This window comes from Cherax quadricarinatus, chromosome 23 (genome assembly GCF_038502225.1).
Source record: "Cherax quadricarinatus isolate ZL_2023a chromosome 23, ASM3850222v1, whole genome shotgun sequence".
Classification (NCBI taxonomy): Eukaryota; Metazoa; Arthropoda; class Malacostraca; order Decapoda; family Parastacidae; genus Cherax; species Cherax quadricarinatus.
Genome location: NC_091314.1, coordinates 4,350,984 through 4,368,791, shown reverse-complemented (window position 1 = coordinate 4,368,791; position 17,808 = coordinate 4,350,984). Strand labels below are relative to the sequence as shown.

At 38.3% G+C, this 17,808-nt stretch overlaps 1 protein-coding gene across 2 annotated transcripts in view; it reads right to left on the bottom strand.

Moving 5' to 3' along the window:
- Nucleotides 1–334: 334 nt before the first annotated feature.
- Trap1 (TNF receptor associated protein 1) overlaps nucleotides 335–17,808 on the bottom strand; it is a 41,320-nt gene continuing 23,846 nt past the window's right edge. Inside the window, exons 9-13 of one of the 2 annotated variants that reach the window (XM_070087794.1) lie at nucleotides 8,777–8,979; nucleotides 5,062–5,203; nucleotides 3,996–4,227; nucleotides 2,204–2,276; nucleotides 335–1,465 (exon numbers count right to left, since the gene is read on the bottom strand). In XM_070087794.1, coding sequence (XP_069943895.1) covers nucleotides 1,364–1,465; nucleotides 2,204–2,276; nucleotides 3,996–4,227; nucleotides 5,062–5,203; nucleotides 8,777–8,979 — 752 coding nt within the window. In that variant the 3' untranslated portion in view covers nucleotides 335–1,363. The remainder of the gene's footprint in view (nucleotides 1,466–2,203; nucleotides 2,277–3,995; nucleotides 4,228–5,061; nucleotides 5,204–8,776; nucleotides 8,980–17,808) is intronic. The other variant, XM_070087795.1, reaches the window with a different exon arrangement.

Here is a 17,808-nt window from a genome sequence, read left to right as displayed (position 1 = left end):
GTATCAGCAAGAATCCTCCTCAAAACAAACCCTGCCATCACATAGTTGCTGCTGCTACTACATAAAAAAAAAAAAAAAGAGGAGGAATACTGAAACAGTTCTTCTTCACTCCACCCTTCTAACAAATATTGGCCCCAAGCAATAAGCTTTTTAACTCCTGTACAAGTTGACTTTTACTACCACCACACACATTATATTATAACTGACAAAGCTCCTGAAGAGCAAAATGTTGCCACAATAAAATGTCACACTAGTTGCACTTGTCCTTTCCTTTTACCTAACATTGTCAGTAATAAAGGCTTGCAACAGAAGGTATGACAAAACATTCCCCAAGAACATTTTAAATCTCTTTATTAAACTTGTGTATAAAGTTTTCATATACAAACTGTTCATCTCTTTGACAAGTATAACATGACAGTTTCTTAACTTTAGTGACAAGACATTTTTTCTGCCTGCCTGCTCAGCAGACTTCAGTCAAAATACTGGAGACAAGAGATAGTGAAAGTGTAGATGCGAAGTGATCAGTCACTCTTGTACAACTGGCTCCATAGCATCGTGAGAAAGCAGCCTTTTACTGTCAAGAGTGAGAATGGCATTGCAGAAGACAGGGCTTACTAGTGGAAGAAACAATTAGAGTATTACAGAAAGTCTACTGGCCTATGCCAGGCAGTTCCTCAAAACCAACTCTTCTCACTCATAACTAGTGGCTGAGCAACAAAGTTGTAAATGACCTCTCTCGATATACAATGGGCATGCTGTCAAGTATAATTATATTGATATAATGACTAGAAGAGTAAATCATTAATGATACTTGACAGCATGCCCATTGTATATTAAGAAAGATGTCATTTACAACTTTGTTGCTCAGCCACTAGTTGAGTGAGAAGAGTTGGTTTTGAGGAACTGCCTAGCATAAGCCAGCAGACTTTCTGCAGTACTCTAATTGTTTCTTCCACTAGTAAGCCCTGTCTTCTGCAATGCCATCCTCACTCTTGACAGTAAAAGGCTGCTTTCTCATGATGCTATGGAGCCAGTTGTACAGTGACTGATCACTGCTTGCTGCAGTACTCCTCAGTTCCTGTGTTATTTTCCTAGTGAACCCACCTATGATGCCAGCCTCACTTCTGGAAGTATAAAAAGCTTCTCTCTCATGCCTTAGTTTCACAATTATAATAATGAACATGCACTAAGACTGAGGGACTGGTCACCTTATATCTACATGGCCACTTCCCCCATATGTATTTTCATAAGAAGCCTGTCGAGTAGGCAAAATGTCTCATCAATAACGATAACCTATTACTGCATGTATATTACTCCTCCACTGGTCTAAGTAACCATTAACAGACATAAACTAGCATTAGACTTAATGCTTCTCCAAAGCCAACTGAAGGAGTTCGTTCATGGAAGATAGCACTATGCGTGGATCTTCTACTAGACCTGCTAGAACCATGGCATTGCTGAATAACTGAAAAATAAAATGCAACAATATTTAACTTACACATTTAAATAAAAATCAAAATATTTTCAGGAACTTATAAAATTTAAAGTAAATACTTGGAAAGGTGTCACATTTAGAAAAAAAAAAAATTGGAAAGAATCACCAGATAGCAGCACTAAGAATCTTAAAGCTTTCCATGAATATACTGTACTGCATTCATAGGGAAGCACTAAACCTGCAGGTGAATCAGTCTTTTCCACAAACATTAACTTGAGCCGTACCAGCACTATGACCCTTGTGGGTTTAGTGCTTGGTTTTTATATTAATCTTCACCTGTACACATTACAGGTGGATGTGTACTTGCCTCTCAGCACTGTATGACCCTTATGGGTTTAGCATTTGGTTATTATAATAATGGCCCTGCCTCAACTTGCTTCTCTGCAGATTCACTCCCTTATAGGGCCCTATCGTACCTATTCAAAAAAACCTGCATGGAGTCTGCTTTCACTTCCTCGCCAAGATCATTCCACTTCCTGACCACTCTGGGTCTAAAGAAATACTCCTAACATACTTGTGGTTCATTTATGATCAACTTCCAGCTGTGTTCCGGAGTTCCCTTTTCATGTCATGGGTACTTTGTATGTTATATAATGTCCCCTCTCCTTTCCCAGTTCTTCTGCCCTCCAGTGTCTTAGTGCTTCTCACTTTTCAATGATTTAAATTATTATACTTAATGTCCATACACAAAACATTTTTTCTACTTGCCTGTTTCGCAGTTAATTCTGCCAACCGAGGATTGTTGATACGCAGTTCATTCAGCTTCATTATGATAGGGTGGCTGAGAAAATAATCTCTGGTTAGAAAAATCAAATGCAAGGGGGTATGCAGTATAAGTATTATCCAAGAAATAACCATCACCTATCTTTGAACAAGACCAAAGATGAATCTCGTATAAAAGAATGGTTGTTGGAAAGATAGTGACAATCACTAATGTACAAAGTTGGCTATAACTACTCATCATATTATACTTTTAACTTTGTCTTTCTTGATATTACTGTACAGCAAAAGTGGTTACACAGAATGCAAAATATTATATTTACAGGGAGCCGCTTTACCTGTAGGTGTCATACAGCAGCTGGGGGAATGGAAGGCATTCAAACTTGATTTAAGGAATTGGAGCACAGGTCTCATTCCTTAGTTAAGGAGCCTCTTGAGGGGAGAATGCAAAACACCAACAATTCTAATCTGTATTATCTGATTATCAAAATTCAAATTATTTAATTTCCAAAAAATCCCCTAGATGGCACCATTATAAAAAAAAGACTGCAAAACCTTTGAGTCATTCAGTATTGTTATGGTAAAGGGAGTTTCAATTTAAGGAAAAGCATGATGAGCTATATGCAATGAAGGCATAATACAATAAATTAGTTTCAGTTAAAAACCTGTCAGAGTGCACATTAAAGATGGAGCTCTCAATGAGAAAGGCAGCCAGGCCAAAGGTTATTCATTCTGATGCAAAGTATGCCACTTTGAAATAAAACCTTTTCTTGGCAGTGACACCCTGAACGTTTTCATTGTCCAGACCCCTGATCTGATACTTGTCTACAGTACCCAAGAAGTTTAAATTTTTTTTTTTTATGAAATGGTAGAGAATCTTTTTCTGAAGGTAATAAAACAAAAAGTACGAAATTTGATAGAAAACTGATGAAATTATGCCTTCGTGAATTTTGCTGTGTAAGTGATATTTACGCATTGGCATTCTGCCCACTTTTGCGTCCTATTTTAGGCCATTACTCCAGTAGTTATCGACTGAGCACAAGGAACCGCCCAATCAACTACCCAATAAAGTGATCAGAAATTGGTAATTTGGCCAATTTCATACAAATTTCAAAATGGGGTCCAGAATAAACAATGCATACATTCCCAGGCTACATATGAATTCCATTTTGATTTTACATTTCACACAATTTTTATTCACACACAAAAAAATAGAGAGAGAAGAATTACTGTTATGTGGTACTGTAATAATTGTACAAATAACATCAGCACATTCGTGAATGCATATTAGATCCAGGGACGAGGGACATTTGTTTACTCTTGAATATCAGCAAAAATCGAACATTTCCGCTAATCTGAGCCGAGTTTCAAGCTATTTTCAGTCCTGAATCCAATCAAAATCATTTCTATTTCTGTAATGTACCTTCCATTCTATCAACTGAGCTCAAGAAACCAAGAATACAACCATAAAAACCACATGAAAATTTACCGCAAAGGTGCCGTTTTAAACCAAAAAGAAAAAAAGTTTTTTCTCATCATGCACTACATGCTGCAGGATTTTTTTTTTTTGTGGTGCACACTTACCACATAGACCCATTCTCTCATGTCTAGGCCCAAATTTTCTGCTCACAGCTTATCTGAGTGAGCTGAGCTCATGGTGTAGTACTACGGCACTAACAATGACCTCAAACCCATAGTACTATGGCCAAAAAAATTGAAAATGGATTGAGCAACAATCCTTTTTAACCTCTGCCAAAAGCCAACTCATACAAATCCATACCTTGGATTAATTTCCAACTGTGGCTGCAAAAGAGAGTATCTGGTCTCTTCAGGGATCTGTGTGAACTGAGTGCGTACGAAGTGTCTGGCTGCTCCCATCTCCTCCACAGTGACAGCACACGGATGTGATTCCAAACGAGGGGTGGCCTTCACTCCCCAGCATCGTCCACTCAATACAGTCTTAAGCCAGTCCATCAACTCGTTTGCCTGGGTACGACGTAAGCCACTCTCAGCTGACAGACAAAAGCAGAAGACAACATATTTCATCCCATTTAAAATAAATTTATTTTGACGTAGTATTTACACACCACAAAAAACCTGTAATACGAATGAAGGATTAATCTATTCCAGCTTGAATGAAATGCTAATATAATGATTGGTTAATTATCAACTTTTTTCAAATTAATAATACTGTAATCCCAATGAAACCCAAAAAATTATATAATCTTCCTTAAAAATATTTGACAAGCAATATGGTGATAAAATATGTGACCTAAAATTCCAATACAGGTCGGCAATCAGCTATCCAGTTCCATCAGTAATCTGGCACTAATTTCGGACACCATAATTTCAAATTTCATCATTATACTAATTCAGAAATTGTGCAGATGGTTGTAAATCCACACCAGGAAGCCAGTGGAGGAGAAAGCAGTGATGAAAATGAGGAAGATGTAGCAGAAAGTGTGTCTATTGATGAGTTAATTAAGTGTATTCTAACCTAACCACTCTGTAATCCAGCAAACTCTATAATCCAGCACACTGCAGGTCCCAATGATGCCAGATTAGTGATGGCCAACCTATACTTAAGTGACAATAACACCATTACAGATTATCGTGTGAGTTCGCTGAACCTTTTTTGTTTTCTTGAAAGAATAAAAAATATCTAGATATAAAGTTAACGGCAAATGTGCAATAGAGAGGAAACATCCCCATCTCCCATTTATACATCTGACTTCAGATTCATTCAGTTTTATAAAAAGTAAACTACCCTCCTCCTGAAATCAATAATTATAAAATAAGCAGAGGGTTAAGTACCCTAGACACCTAACCCCTTCCTGATTACATACTACCTTCATAGTCAACAGCATCTTTATCCTGACGCATTTCTTTTTCTACTGAAATGATTTTCCTGTTAGTGAATTCACGTAGCTGCATCAGAACCACTTCATCATATGGCTCATAGCAGAAGAGCACTTCAACATTCCGCTTCTGTAAAAACATTATTGTAGTGAAAATAAATTCATTATTGAAACTAAAAACTGCCCAACACAGTAGTCTCAACTTTCTACATACTGTCTAAAATAACATTAAATACAGTAAAACTGTGATTTAATGGAACAGGGGAGAGATGATCTGATATTGATAATTGTCTGGTAATTCCAAATAACATATAAAAAAAAAAAACACCATTTTCATAACCTCTGTATCATCAGGGCTACAATGTGAGGAAACGGGTGATAATGCTCTTTTTTTTTTTTCAACAAGTTGGCCGTCTCCCACCGAGGCAGGGTGACCCAAAAAGAAAGAAAATCCCCAAAAATAAAATACTTTCATCATCATTCAACACTTTCACCTCATTCACACATAATCATTGTATTTGCAGAGGCACCCAGATACAACAGTTTAGAAGCATATATAACATACCCCTCCTTTAGAGTGCAGGCATTGTACTTACCATTTCCAGTACTCGAGTCCGGCTATATAAAAATAACCGGTTTCCCTGAATCATAGTGGACCCCCACCTTATGATATTAATCCGTTCCTGAGAGCTCATCGTAAGCCGAAATTATCGTTAACCAAATTAATTTTCCCCATAAGAAATAATGGAAATCAAATTAATCCGTTCCTGACACCCCAAAGTATGAAAAAAAAATTTTTACCACATGAAATATTAATTTTAATATACACAAACTGAAGAAGACATGCACAATTACTACTCTACTAAGAATAGAATACATGACACTTACCTTTATTGAAGATCTGGTGATTGATGGGATGAGGAGAGAGTGTGGAAGTTATTGTTTAGAAGGGGAATCCCCTTCCATTAGGACTTGAGATAGCAAGTCCTTTTCCGGGGTTACTTCCCTTCTTTTAATGCCACTAGGACCAGCTTGAGTGTCACTGGACCTCTGTCGAACAACAAATCTGTCCATAGAGCTCTGTACCTCCCGTTCCTTTAAGACTTTCCTAAAATAGGCCATAACATTGTCATTCTACAGGTTGCCAACACGCCTTGCAGTAGCTGTGTCAGGGTGATTTTCATCCGTAAAGGTTTGCAGTTCAACCCACTTTGCACACATTTCCTTAATCTCTTTTTTTCAATTCCATATTAATTCTTGCCCTTTTTACCACAGGGATGACGCTAGAAGTTTTCTTGGGGTCCATGGTGACTTATTTTGCAGTTACAAGCACTAAAAACACTGGGATAATGTGAAATGTACCGAATGTATGCGTAGATGGGACCGCACTGGCTGGCTTGTAAACACTGGTGCTGAGGCCACACGTGGGACGCGTCCCAGACGAATCACGTAAGGCGAGTTTTTAATCGTGAGGCGAGGCAAAATTTTTGTGTTCAAATGCTTCATATGGCGAATTTAACGTAACGCGATGCGTTCATAAGGCAGGGGTCCACCATATATACTGTCTATATAGTTTTTGGAACCCTTCAGGTCTCAAAAACCATACATACAGTATATATATGAATTTTTTACGAGTAACAGATCTAAATGGACTGAGGTTGTCTCTTTCCGCCCCCCCCCCCCCAAGTTAATGCAAGACTCCACAAATCTCAGTAGTAGTACCAGTTCCTGGTAACCAGTTACCAGCAACCAGTGTACCAGTAGATGACTCACTACCAACCGTCTGTGTGAATCACCGACTGTTATTCACGTTGCTGCTGACCATAGCATGTTTTCAAATGCCGTTCACCCGCTGGGCACTGGTGGGTCAGTCTGAGATAGGGAGCAGAGAGAGGCAGGTCGGCTGTTGGCGCTTCCCATACTTCCCGTTATATATTATACGTACAAACCAGCCTACGTGAGTATTTTTACCCCATTCACGTTATTGAACCCACATGATAAACTGGTGACACCGGTGTGGGTGTGGGTTTACGCGTATTTCAGACGTTAGAAGACTGTTTGTGGGTTGCCGGCAGGTCAAAGGTGAACCGTCTGCCACCTCCAGCTAGTAGCTACCCTTACTCACCTCCACCCTGTGTCGCTCCAGCCTGCAAGCCTGTTGCAGCCACTTTTCAAGCTTCCTGGCTTAGTTCGTGTGCTAATTGCTTCGATCTCCGAGGGGTTGACCCGGATTTTGCAATTAAGCCAGTCAATAAGCCAGACTGTGGAAGTGAACGCTAGTCAGCCTGCCTCAGCCTACCATCCAGCCTGTCTCCTGTCATCCACCTGCTCCTTCATGCTGTGTGCATCGTTACATGTCTTCCAGTCAGCCATTCTCGTGGGTTAAGCCAGTCAGCCAACCCAGCTGAGAGAGAGAAGTAAGCCACGCAAGTTCCTCTGAAGTATTGTCTCATATATCGCTTTGTGCTCCCAGTTGGATGCTAAGAGTGGTCTTCACCATCCCTGTGGCATAGAGTGGCTTAGTTTTAAGCCACCTGTAAGTGGTGAGACTGTGCGCCAGTGAGCGCCAGCGAGTGAGTCACGCTCCCTTCACCCACCCACTCCCCACCTCATCTACCTGTGGCTTTTTCCACCCTTGTACCGGGCCCTAGTACTGTTTTGGCTCACATAATTGGTCAAGAGATTGTAGCTGGGCGCCAACGATAAAGCCAGTTATGTGAGTTCACCTAGAAAGCGCATTTCTTCGACAACAGTGCGAGTGTAGGAGGCGTCATCACTCGTCATCCCGTCTACCACTCCAGACTTCAGTGATAATTTTCTGTTTAGAGACATTTTCCTGCATTTAAAGACATTTGCGTGTGTGAGACATTTACAGTGAATTTCTTGTGTACTCTAAGCCTTGTGTTTTCAGTGTAGAATCAGTGTTTCTTTGACTCATTATTTTTACATTATTTTTCAGTGTTTTTGTATATCTGTCATGCCTGTGTTTTTTTTTTTTTTTTTTTTTGCTACTCTCTGTCTATAGTAAGTATTATTGTGTAATACCAAAGGTGTTTTGTTAGAAATAAAATACAAACTAATTATTTTTACTTCTTTCTTCTTTCACTTAACTGATAATTCCTTGCTGTAAATTCAATATTATTGTACATTATTTATATACATGAATAATTGTTGTCCTCTGAACCTCCAACCAGTCTAGTGACTGTTGCACCCATGTAACCCTTCAACCCATCAATAGCAAAATGAAGTGATATCTCAGGGTACTCTTTTCAACATTCCGAACATTTTTCTCAAAATTTTCTTTGTTTGCGCTCATAAGATGAGGGAGTATTACTCTGGGCATACTTGTTCAAAAACCTCACCTAATAGCCAATAATGTGATGCTAAAGATAAACAGAAAATCCATCGGAAAATGGAGAGCAAATAATGACTCGCTACTTCTTTACCCAATAGACTTTGTCATTAATTTCTGAAATCCATTAAACAGGTCTGTTAAATCAAGGTTTTACTGTAATCATTAGTAAATTCCAATATTTTCTTTATAATAAAAATTCAGTAATTGCATTTTATTTAAGTGTAAAATGAAAATAATCAGTTTTACTGTCATTTTTTTTTTTTGAGTGCAAATTTATCAAAATATTACAATAAAAAAACTAAAATACGATAGTAGCAAGAGTAACGAAATTTAAATACTGTACAATACCTTGAGCGCCTCAAAATATGGAGAGGTCTCTGCCAATTCCCTTGAAGGAGCTGCTAGGTAATAAATATCTTTCTGGTTATCAGCCATGCGGCCAATGTATTCTGGAAGTGTAACCTTCTCCCCTGCAGGTTTTGCCGAAGAATCATACATAATTAGCTTGGCAATCTCTTCTTTCTCCACCTGCTCCTGTGCTGAGAGAATACCTGCAAGAAAATTATAATTTTATAGCACACAACTGCAGTAGGGTCCTGGCTTACTTATGAACAGGGTACTCCCTAATTAATTAATATTTTATGACTGCTGGTTGGAGTTATGATTAGTGCAAACATTAAATAAAATTTATTTTAAATTATTTATCAGTTATTTTTTACCAAATGCATTCAAACTTCTATATTTTATACATGTATGGAGAACTTACATTTGTTTGGAAGAGAAAATGATCAAGAACTGAAGAGGTTTAAAGATTTCGTATGGCTGGATTATAAATATAATTTTTTCCTCAGTTAATCTTTTACCAAATGCATTTGAAGTTCGTGTGTTCTTTTTTTATGCATAATTGGAGAATTAATTTCTTTGGTAAAGCCTGGCTAAGAACTATACATTAAATAAATGTTGTTCTGTTGCACTGTGGTAGCTGCTACTGTTGCCTATGTACTGAACACATCATTAGTCGAGATGTGGGACAACGGGAGCAACACAAAATTACCTTCACCTCCCTATATACTCACGCACCTAATACCCTCACTATACCAGTCAAGTAGTAGTGATATGTAAGAGTCTTGCTTTATGTACAATGAAGGAGAGGGTGGGAGTGAAAATGAGAGAGGCAGTAAAGCTGTGGCCTGCCCCTACACATCTGACACCATATTCCTCCTACACCACACAACCATAACAGTGCAGACTGGTAAGCATATGTAATGAATCTTGCATTAGATATGCAAGAGCGGGTGTGTCAATAAGAGAGTGAAAATGAGAGGCAGACAGTCCAGTTGCTGCCCATCTCTACATGATTTACTACATTCTTCCAACACCACACTGAACCACAACAGTAAGGGAGTGGAAAGCATACAGAGTCTTGTATTAGATATGATTTGGGAGCAAACAGGAGAGAACACTTAAGCCCAAAGCTGTCATACAGCATCTGAGACAATAAAAGGTATTCAATTCAAAGAATTGAATCACTGTTCCAATTACTTAGATCAAGAGTCCCTCACCATTGTCAAGGAACCTGAGAGAGGAGGAGGGGGGGGAAGAGAAAGGGAGCATTATAAAATGGGAGGGAGGCAGAGAAAAGGAGAGGGAATAAGTGAAAGAAGTCTTGTCCTGAGTGCCACAATTTGTTATTAATTTAACTGTTTAAAAATTAATTATATTAGACAAGGAATAATATTTGCATCTCATTACTAAGATGGAGCTCTACAGTATGAACACTTTAATAGTACAATAAATGGTATAATAAATTTACTTTAACTTAATTAAAATTGACAATCACAAAAAGCATATCCATAAAGGATGAGAGATTTTGGGGTGGGATATCCAAGGAGCATAATTTACATTAAATCCTGAAATGGTTTTTCACTTTTTAATTTAAAGGTCATGCCTCAAGTCAAAACAAAGAGAGTACAGGTCCGCCATCACAAATCCGGCAATCAGTTATTCGGTTCCTTCAGTTATTCGGCACTAATTTTGGCTAGCATAATTTCCAGGGTTGGCACACCAACCTGCTGGTACTGTTTGGTGGCACTACTTGCTGCATAAGTCATTCCAATTTCTTTTTCTCCATTTACTGTTATAACCTGCTTACTTTTAGCCCTAGCCATGGTTCCAATGAATAAAAGAAATGCTTCTCATTATGTAAAGCACCGACATAGTACATTATCCATTAAAGATAAGGTGGCTTTGAAGCCACTGTCGGATGCCATGAGCTCAGTCATGAAGCAGGAGAATATGCTTTATTATTACGCTAATATCAACACTACAGCTTATTTGCCTATCACAATTGATCTAATATGACATAATAAACAATATAAATAACATAAAACATGTTAAATACTCCAGAATAAATAACATTTGGCATAATACCGAGCAGTTTGACAGAGGTATGAACAGGATATGGTATACAAATATCATTCTCCTATCCCTGTCTTGGGGGCTTATATTTGAGAAAACAGAGTATAGCACAGGGCTAACTGTGATATACACTTGTACTGCACCATAAACCTGAAACAAAAAAGTTTTTTTCTCTATATAGATTATCACACATAGCAGCATGTGTGTAGAGAACCTAGGATAACCCAAAAAAATCAACGTGGCTTATTTCTAGTACCTGGCTTGGATTAGCCATATATGATTTTTGGTAAATATTTGATTCCCAGCCAGGGTAGAAACATTAAGCGTGTTTCTTTACACCTGTTGTCTATGTTTACCCATCAGTAAATTGGTACCTGGGTGTTAGCCGACTAGTGTGGGTGTTATTCTGGGACACTGACCTAATTTTCTTGAAATACTCTGCATAACAAGCAGCTTTCTATACAGTAGTATGTCACTGATGTCAGCTCGGCCTGTATACCATGTACATGTACGTGTAGTAAATAAAGATATTATTATTATTATTTTTTTTTTTTTTTTCAACAAGTCGGCCGTCTCCCACCGAGGCAGGGTGACCCAAAAAAAAAAAAAAAAAAAGAAAATCCCCAAAAAGAAAATACTTTCATCATCATTCAACACTTTCACCACACTCACACATTATCACTGCTTTTGCAGAGGTGCTCAGAATACAACAGTTTAGAAGCATATATGTATAGAGATACACAACATATCCCTCCAAACTGCCAATATCCCAAACCCCTCCTTTAAAGTGCAGGCATTGTACTTCCCATTTCCAGGACTCAAGTCCGACTATATGAAAATAACCGGTTTCCCTGAATCCCTTCACTAAATATTACCCTGCTCACACTCCAACAGATCGTCAGGTCCCAAGTATCATTCGTCTCCATTCACTCCTATCTAACACGCTCACGCACGCTTGCTGGAAGTCCAAGCCCCTCACCCACAAAACCTCCTTTACCCCCTCTTTCCAACCCTTTCGAGGACGACCCCTACCCCTCTTTCCTTCCCCTATAGATTTATATGCTTTCCATGTCATTCTACTTTGATCCATTCTCTCTAAATGACCAAACCACCTCAACAACCCCTCTTCTGCCCTCTGACTAATGCTTTTATTAACTCCACACCTTCTCCTAATTTCCACACTCCGAATTTTCTGCATAATATTTACACCACACATTGCCCTTAGACAGGACACCTCCACTGCCTCCAACCGTCTCCTCGCTGCTGCATTTACCACCCAAGCTTCACATCCATATAAGAGTGTTGGTACTACTATACTTTCATACATTCCCTTCTTTGCCTCCATAGATAACGTTTTTTGACTCCACATATACCTCAACGCACCACTCACCTTTTTTCCCTCATCAATTCTATGATTAACCTCATCCTTCATAAATCCATCCGCCGACACGTCAACTCCCAAGTATCTGAAAACATTCACTTCTTCCATACTCCTCCTCCCCAATTTGATATCCAATTTTTCTTTATCTAAATCATTTGATACCCTCATCACCTTACTCTTTTCTATGTTCACTTTCAACTTTCTACCTTTACACACATTCTCAAACTCATCCACTAACCTTTGTAATTTTTCTTTAGAATCTCCCATAAGCACAGTATCATCAGCAAAAAGTAATTGTGTCAATTCCCATTTTGAATTTGATTCCCCATAATTTAATCCCACCCCTCTCCTGAACACCCTAGCATTTACTTCTTTTACAACCCCATCTATAAATATATTAAACAACCATGGTGACATTACACATCCCTGTCTAAGACCTACTTTTACCGGGAAGTATTCTCCCTCTCTTCTACACACCCTAACCTGAGCCTCACTATCCTCATAAAAGCTCTTTACAGCATTTAGTAACTTACCACCTATTCCATATACTTGCAACATCTGCCACATTGCTCCTCTATCCACTCTATCATATGCCTTTTCTAAATCCATAAATGCAATAAAAACTTCCCTACCTTTATCTAAATACTGTTCACATATATGTTTCAATGTAAACACTTGATCTACACATCCCCTACCCACTCTGAAGCCTCCTTGCTCGTCCGCAATTCTACATTCTGTCTTACCTCTAATTCTTTCAATTATAACCCTACCGTATACTTTTCCTGGTATACTCAGTAAACTATTCCTCTATAATTTTTACAATCTCTTTTGTCCCCTTTCCCTTTATATAAAGGGACTATACATGCTCTCCGCCAATCCCTAGGTACCTTCCCCTCTTTCATACATTTATTAAACAAAAGTACCAACCACTCCAACACTATATCCCCCCCTGCTTTTAACATTTCTGTCATGATCCCATCAGTTCCAGCTGCTTTACCCCCTTTCATTCTACGTAATGCCTCACGTACCTCCACCACACTTACATTCTGCTCTTCTTCACTCCTAAAAGATGGTATACCTCCCTGGCCAGTGCATGAAATTACCGCCTCCCTTTCTTCCTTAACATTTAAAAGTTCCTCAAAATATTCTCGCCATCTACCTAATACCTCCCTCTCCCCATCTACTAACTCCCCTACTCTGTTTTTAACTGACAAATCCATACTTTCCCTAGGCTTTCTTAACTTGTTTAACTCACTCCAAAATTTTTTCTTATTTTCATAAAAATTTCTTGACAGTGCCTCTCCCACTCTTTCATCTGCTCTCCTTTTGCACTCTCTCACCACTCTCTTCACCTTTCTTTTACTCTCCATATACTCTGCTCTTCTTATAACACTTCTGCTTTGTAAAAACCTCTTGTAAGCTACCTTTTTCTCTTTTATCACACCCTTTACTTCATCATTCCACCAATCACTCCTCTTTCCTCCTGCCCCCACCCTCCTATAACCACAAACTTCTGCCCCACATTCTAATACTGCATTTTTAAAACTATTCCAACCCTCTTCAACCCCCCCACTACTCATCTTTGCACTAGCCCACCTTTCTGCCAATAGTCGCTTATATCTCGCCCGAACTTCCTCCTCCCTTAGTTTATACACTTTCACCTCCCTCTTACTTGTTGTTGCCACCTTCCTCTTTTCCCATCTACCTCTTACTCTAACTGTAGCTACAACTAAATAATGATCCGATATATCAGTTGCCCCTCTATAAACATGTACATCCTGGAGCCTACCCATCAACCTTTTATCCACCAATACATAATCTAACAAACTACTTTCATTACGTGCTACATCATACCTTGTATATTTATTTATCCTCTTTTTCATAAAATATGTATTACTTATTACCAAATTTCTTTCTACACATAGCTCAATTAAAGGCTCCCTATTTACATTTACCCCTGGCACCCCAAAATTACCTACTACTCCCTCCATAACATTTTTACCCACTTTAGCATTGAAATCCCCAACCACCATTACTCTCACACTTGATTCAAAACTCCCCACGCATTCACTCAACATTTCCCAGAATCTCTCTCTCTCCTCTACACTTCTCTCTTCTCCAGGTGCATACACGCTTACTATAACCCACTTTTCACATCCAATCTTTATTTTACTCCACATAATCCTTGAATTTATACATTTGTAGTCCCTCTTTTCCTGCCATAGCTTATCCTTCAACATTATTGCTACTCCTTCTTTAGCTCTAACTCTATTTGAAACCCCTGACCTAATCCCATTTATTCCTCTCCATTGAAACTCTCCCACCCCCTTCAGCTTTGTTTCACTTAAAGCCAGGACATCCAGTTTCTTCTCATTCATAACATCCACAATCATCTCTTTCTTATCATTTGCACAACATCCACGCACATTCAGACTTCCCACTTTGACAATTTTCTTCTTCTTATTCTTTTTAGTAATCTTTACAGGAAAAGGGGTTACTAGCCCATTGTTCCCGGCATTTTAGTTGACTTTTACAACACGCATGGCTTACGGAGGAAAGATTCTTATTCCACTTCCCCATGGATATAAAAGGAAAAGTAATAAGACCAAGAACTATTAAGATAAAATCAAAGAAAACTCAGATGAGTGTGTATAAATAAACGTGTACATGTATGTGTAGTGTGACCTAAGTGTAAGTAGAAGTAGCAAGACGTACCTGTAATCTTGCATATTTATGAGACAGACAAAAGACACCAGCAATCCTACCATCATGTAAAACAATTACAGGCTTTCGTTTTACACTCACTTGGCAGGACGGTAGTACCTCCCTGGGTGGTTGCTGTCTACCAACCTACTACCTACTTTATTATTATTATTATTATTATTATTATTATTATTATTATTATTAATTATTATTTATTATTATTATTATTATTATTATTATTATTATTATTATTATTATTAATTATATTATAATTATTATTATATTATTTTCTCAGTTGTTTGTTGGGTTATCTTATTGAAACTTAGGCAATGTATGATGGAAAGATACTTCTTAACGTACACCATAAATGAAAGAAATCAGACCATAAATAGAGGAGTTCACTTCTCAGCCATTAGCGGCCGCTTAGCAGTATACAGTGGTCCCTCGCTTTTCGTAGTTCTCGGCAATCGTAAATTTCGCCAATCATAGGGGTATTTTCGTATAAACATGGACTCGCTTTTCATAGGTTGACTCACGAATAGTAGTTCGTCTGGGACGCATACGCACGGTGTGAGCCGGGGCGGCCTTCCTACCCAGCCAGTCTGGCATTGTTTACCAGTGAGTGAAGGTCCCCTCAAGTGTTCCTGCTAAATATTTCATAATATTCCACTCATTTTAGTGCTTGCAAGTACTAAATAAGCTACCATGGCTCCAAAGAAAGCTAGTGCCAAGCCTGTGGTAAAGAAGCTGAGAAGTATGTACAGTGAAAAAGTCTTGGGCCATTTTAGGGAAGTGTTAAAGAGACGCCAGAAACAGAGCTCTCTCCACAGTTACTTTGCGAGACAGGACTAGAGTGACTCTCAAGGTGGTCCTAGTGGCATTAAGAAACAGAGAAGAGAAGCAACCCCAGAGAAGCAATTGGTACCTGAGGTGTTGCTGGAAGGGGATTCCCCTTCCAAACTGTAAACAATCCAATCTCTCTCCTCCTCCAGTCTCCCATACACTAAGAAGAATCTCCAATAAAGGTAAGTGTTATGCTGTTAATGTTTCATTCATCATTTCCCATTGTATTGTTTATGTACTACATGTATATTTCATGTAAAAAAAATTTCTGTTTTAATACTTCTGGGTGTCAGGAACGGATTAATTATATTTAGATTATTTCTTATGGGGAATATTGATTCGCAAATCGTAAATTTCATTTATAGTAGCTCCTCCAGGTACGGATTAATTACGAAAAACGAGGGACCTCTGTACAGTGGACCCCCGGTTAACGATATTTTTTCACTCCAGAAGTATGTTCAGGTGCCAGTACTGACCGAATTTGTTCCCATAAGAAATATTGTGAAGTAGATTAGTCCATTTCAGACCCCCAAACATACACGTACAAACGCACTTACATAAATACACTTACATAATTGGTCACATTCGGAGGTAATCGTTATGCGGGGGTCCACTGTATTTCTGTATGGTTTTTATGGTTATGTTCTCATTTTTTTGGTCTCATTTGATAGAATGAAAGATATATTGCAGAAATAGATATGATTTTGATTGCTTTCATGACGAAAAGTACCTTGAAATTGCGCTCACAGTAGCGGAAATGTTCTATTCTTCAGCGAAGCTCAAGAGTAAACAAATGACGTCACCGTCCAATACCTGTCCGCCTCCCAGTCCAAATTCCAATATGGCGTCAAGAATGGGTTGACATTATTTACACAATTATTACAATAATGCAGCAGTATGCATAACAGTAAATCTTCTATTTTTTTGTGAATAAAAATTCCAAATGGTAAGTATGAGTAATATATGAGGTGCCTGTAGCCATGACTAATGAACAGAGAAAATGTTATTTTAATGCCAGGAATGTCTGCATTGTTTATTCTGGACCTTATTTTGAAATTGGCATCTGTTGAAATTTGTGTGAAATCAGCCAAATTGCCAATTTCTGACCCCTTTATTGGGTAGTTGAAATAAGTGAATGGGCGGTTTCTTGTACTCAGTTGACAGACTAGAAGTAAATAAGTTTATTCAGGTATACACAAATATAGATGCATAGATTATCATACATAGCAGTGTATGTATAGAGAACCTAGGATAACCCAGAAAAGTCAGACAAAGTGACTTATTTCCAGTACCTGACTTGGGCTTGCCATACATGATTTTTGGTAAATATTTTTTTTTTCTCGGTTGTTTGTTGTAAGTAAGTAAGTAGGGTTATAATTGAAAGAATTAGAGGTAAGACAGAATGTAGAATTGCGGACGAGCAAGGAGGCTTCAGAGTGGGTAGGGGATGTGTAGATCAAGTATTTACATTGAAGCATATATGTGAACAGTATTTAGATAAAGGTAGGGAAGTTTTTATTGCATTTATGGATTTAGAAAAGGCATATGATAGAGTGGATAGAGGAGCAATGTGGCAGATGTTGCAAGTATATGGAATAGGTGGTAAGTTACTAAATGCTGTAAAGAGCTTTTATGAGGATAGTGAGGCTCAGGTTAGGGTGTGTAGAAGAGAGGGAGAATACTTCCCGGTAAAAGTAGGTCTTAGACAGGGATGTGTAATGTCACCATGGTTGTTTAATATATTTATAGATGGGGTTGTAAAAGAAGTAAATGCTAGGGTGTTCGGGAGAGGGGTGGGATTAAATTATGGGGAATCAAATTCAAAATGGGAATTGACACAGTTACTTTTTGCTGATGATACTGTGCTTATGGGAGATTCTAAAGAAAAATTGCAAAGGTTAGTGGATGAGTTTGAGAATGTGTGTAAAGGTAGAAAGTTGAAAGTGAACATAGAAAAGAGTAAGGTGATGAGGGTATCAAATGATTTAGATAAAGAAAAATTGGATATCAAATTGGGGAGGAGGAGTATGGAAGA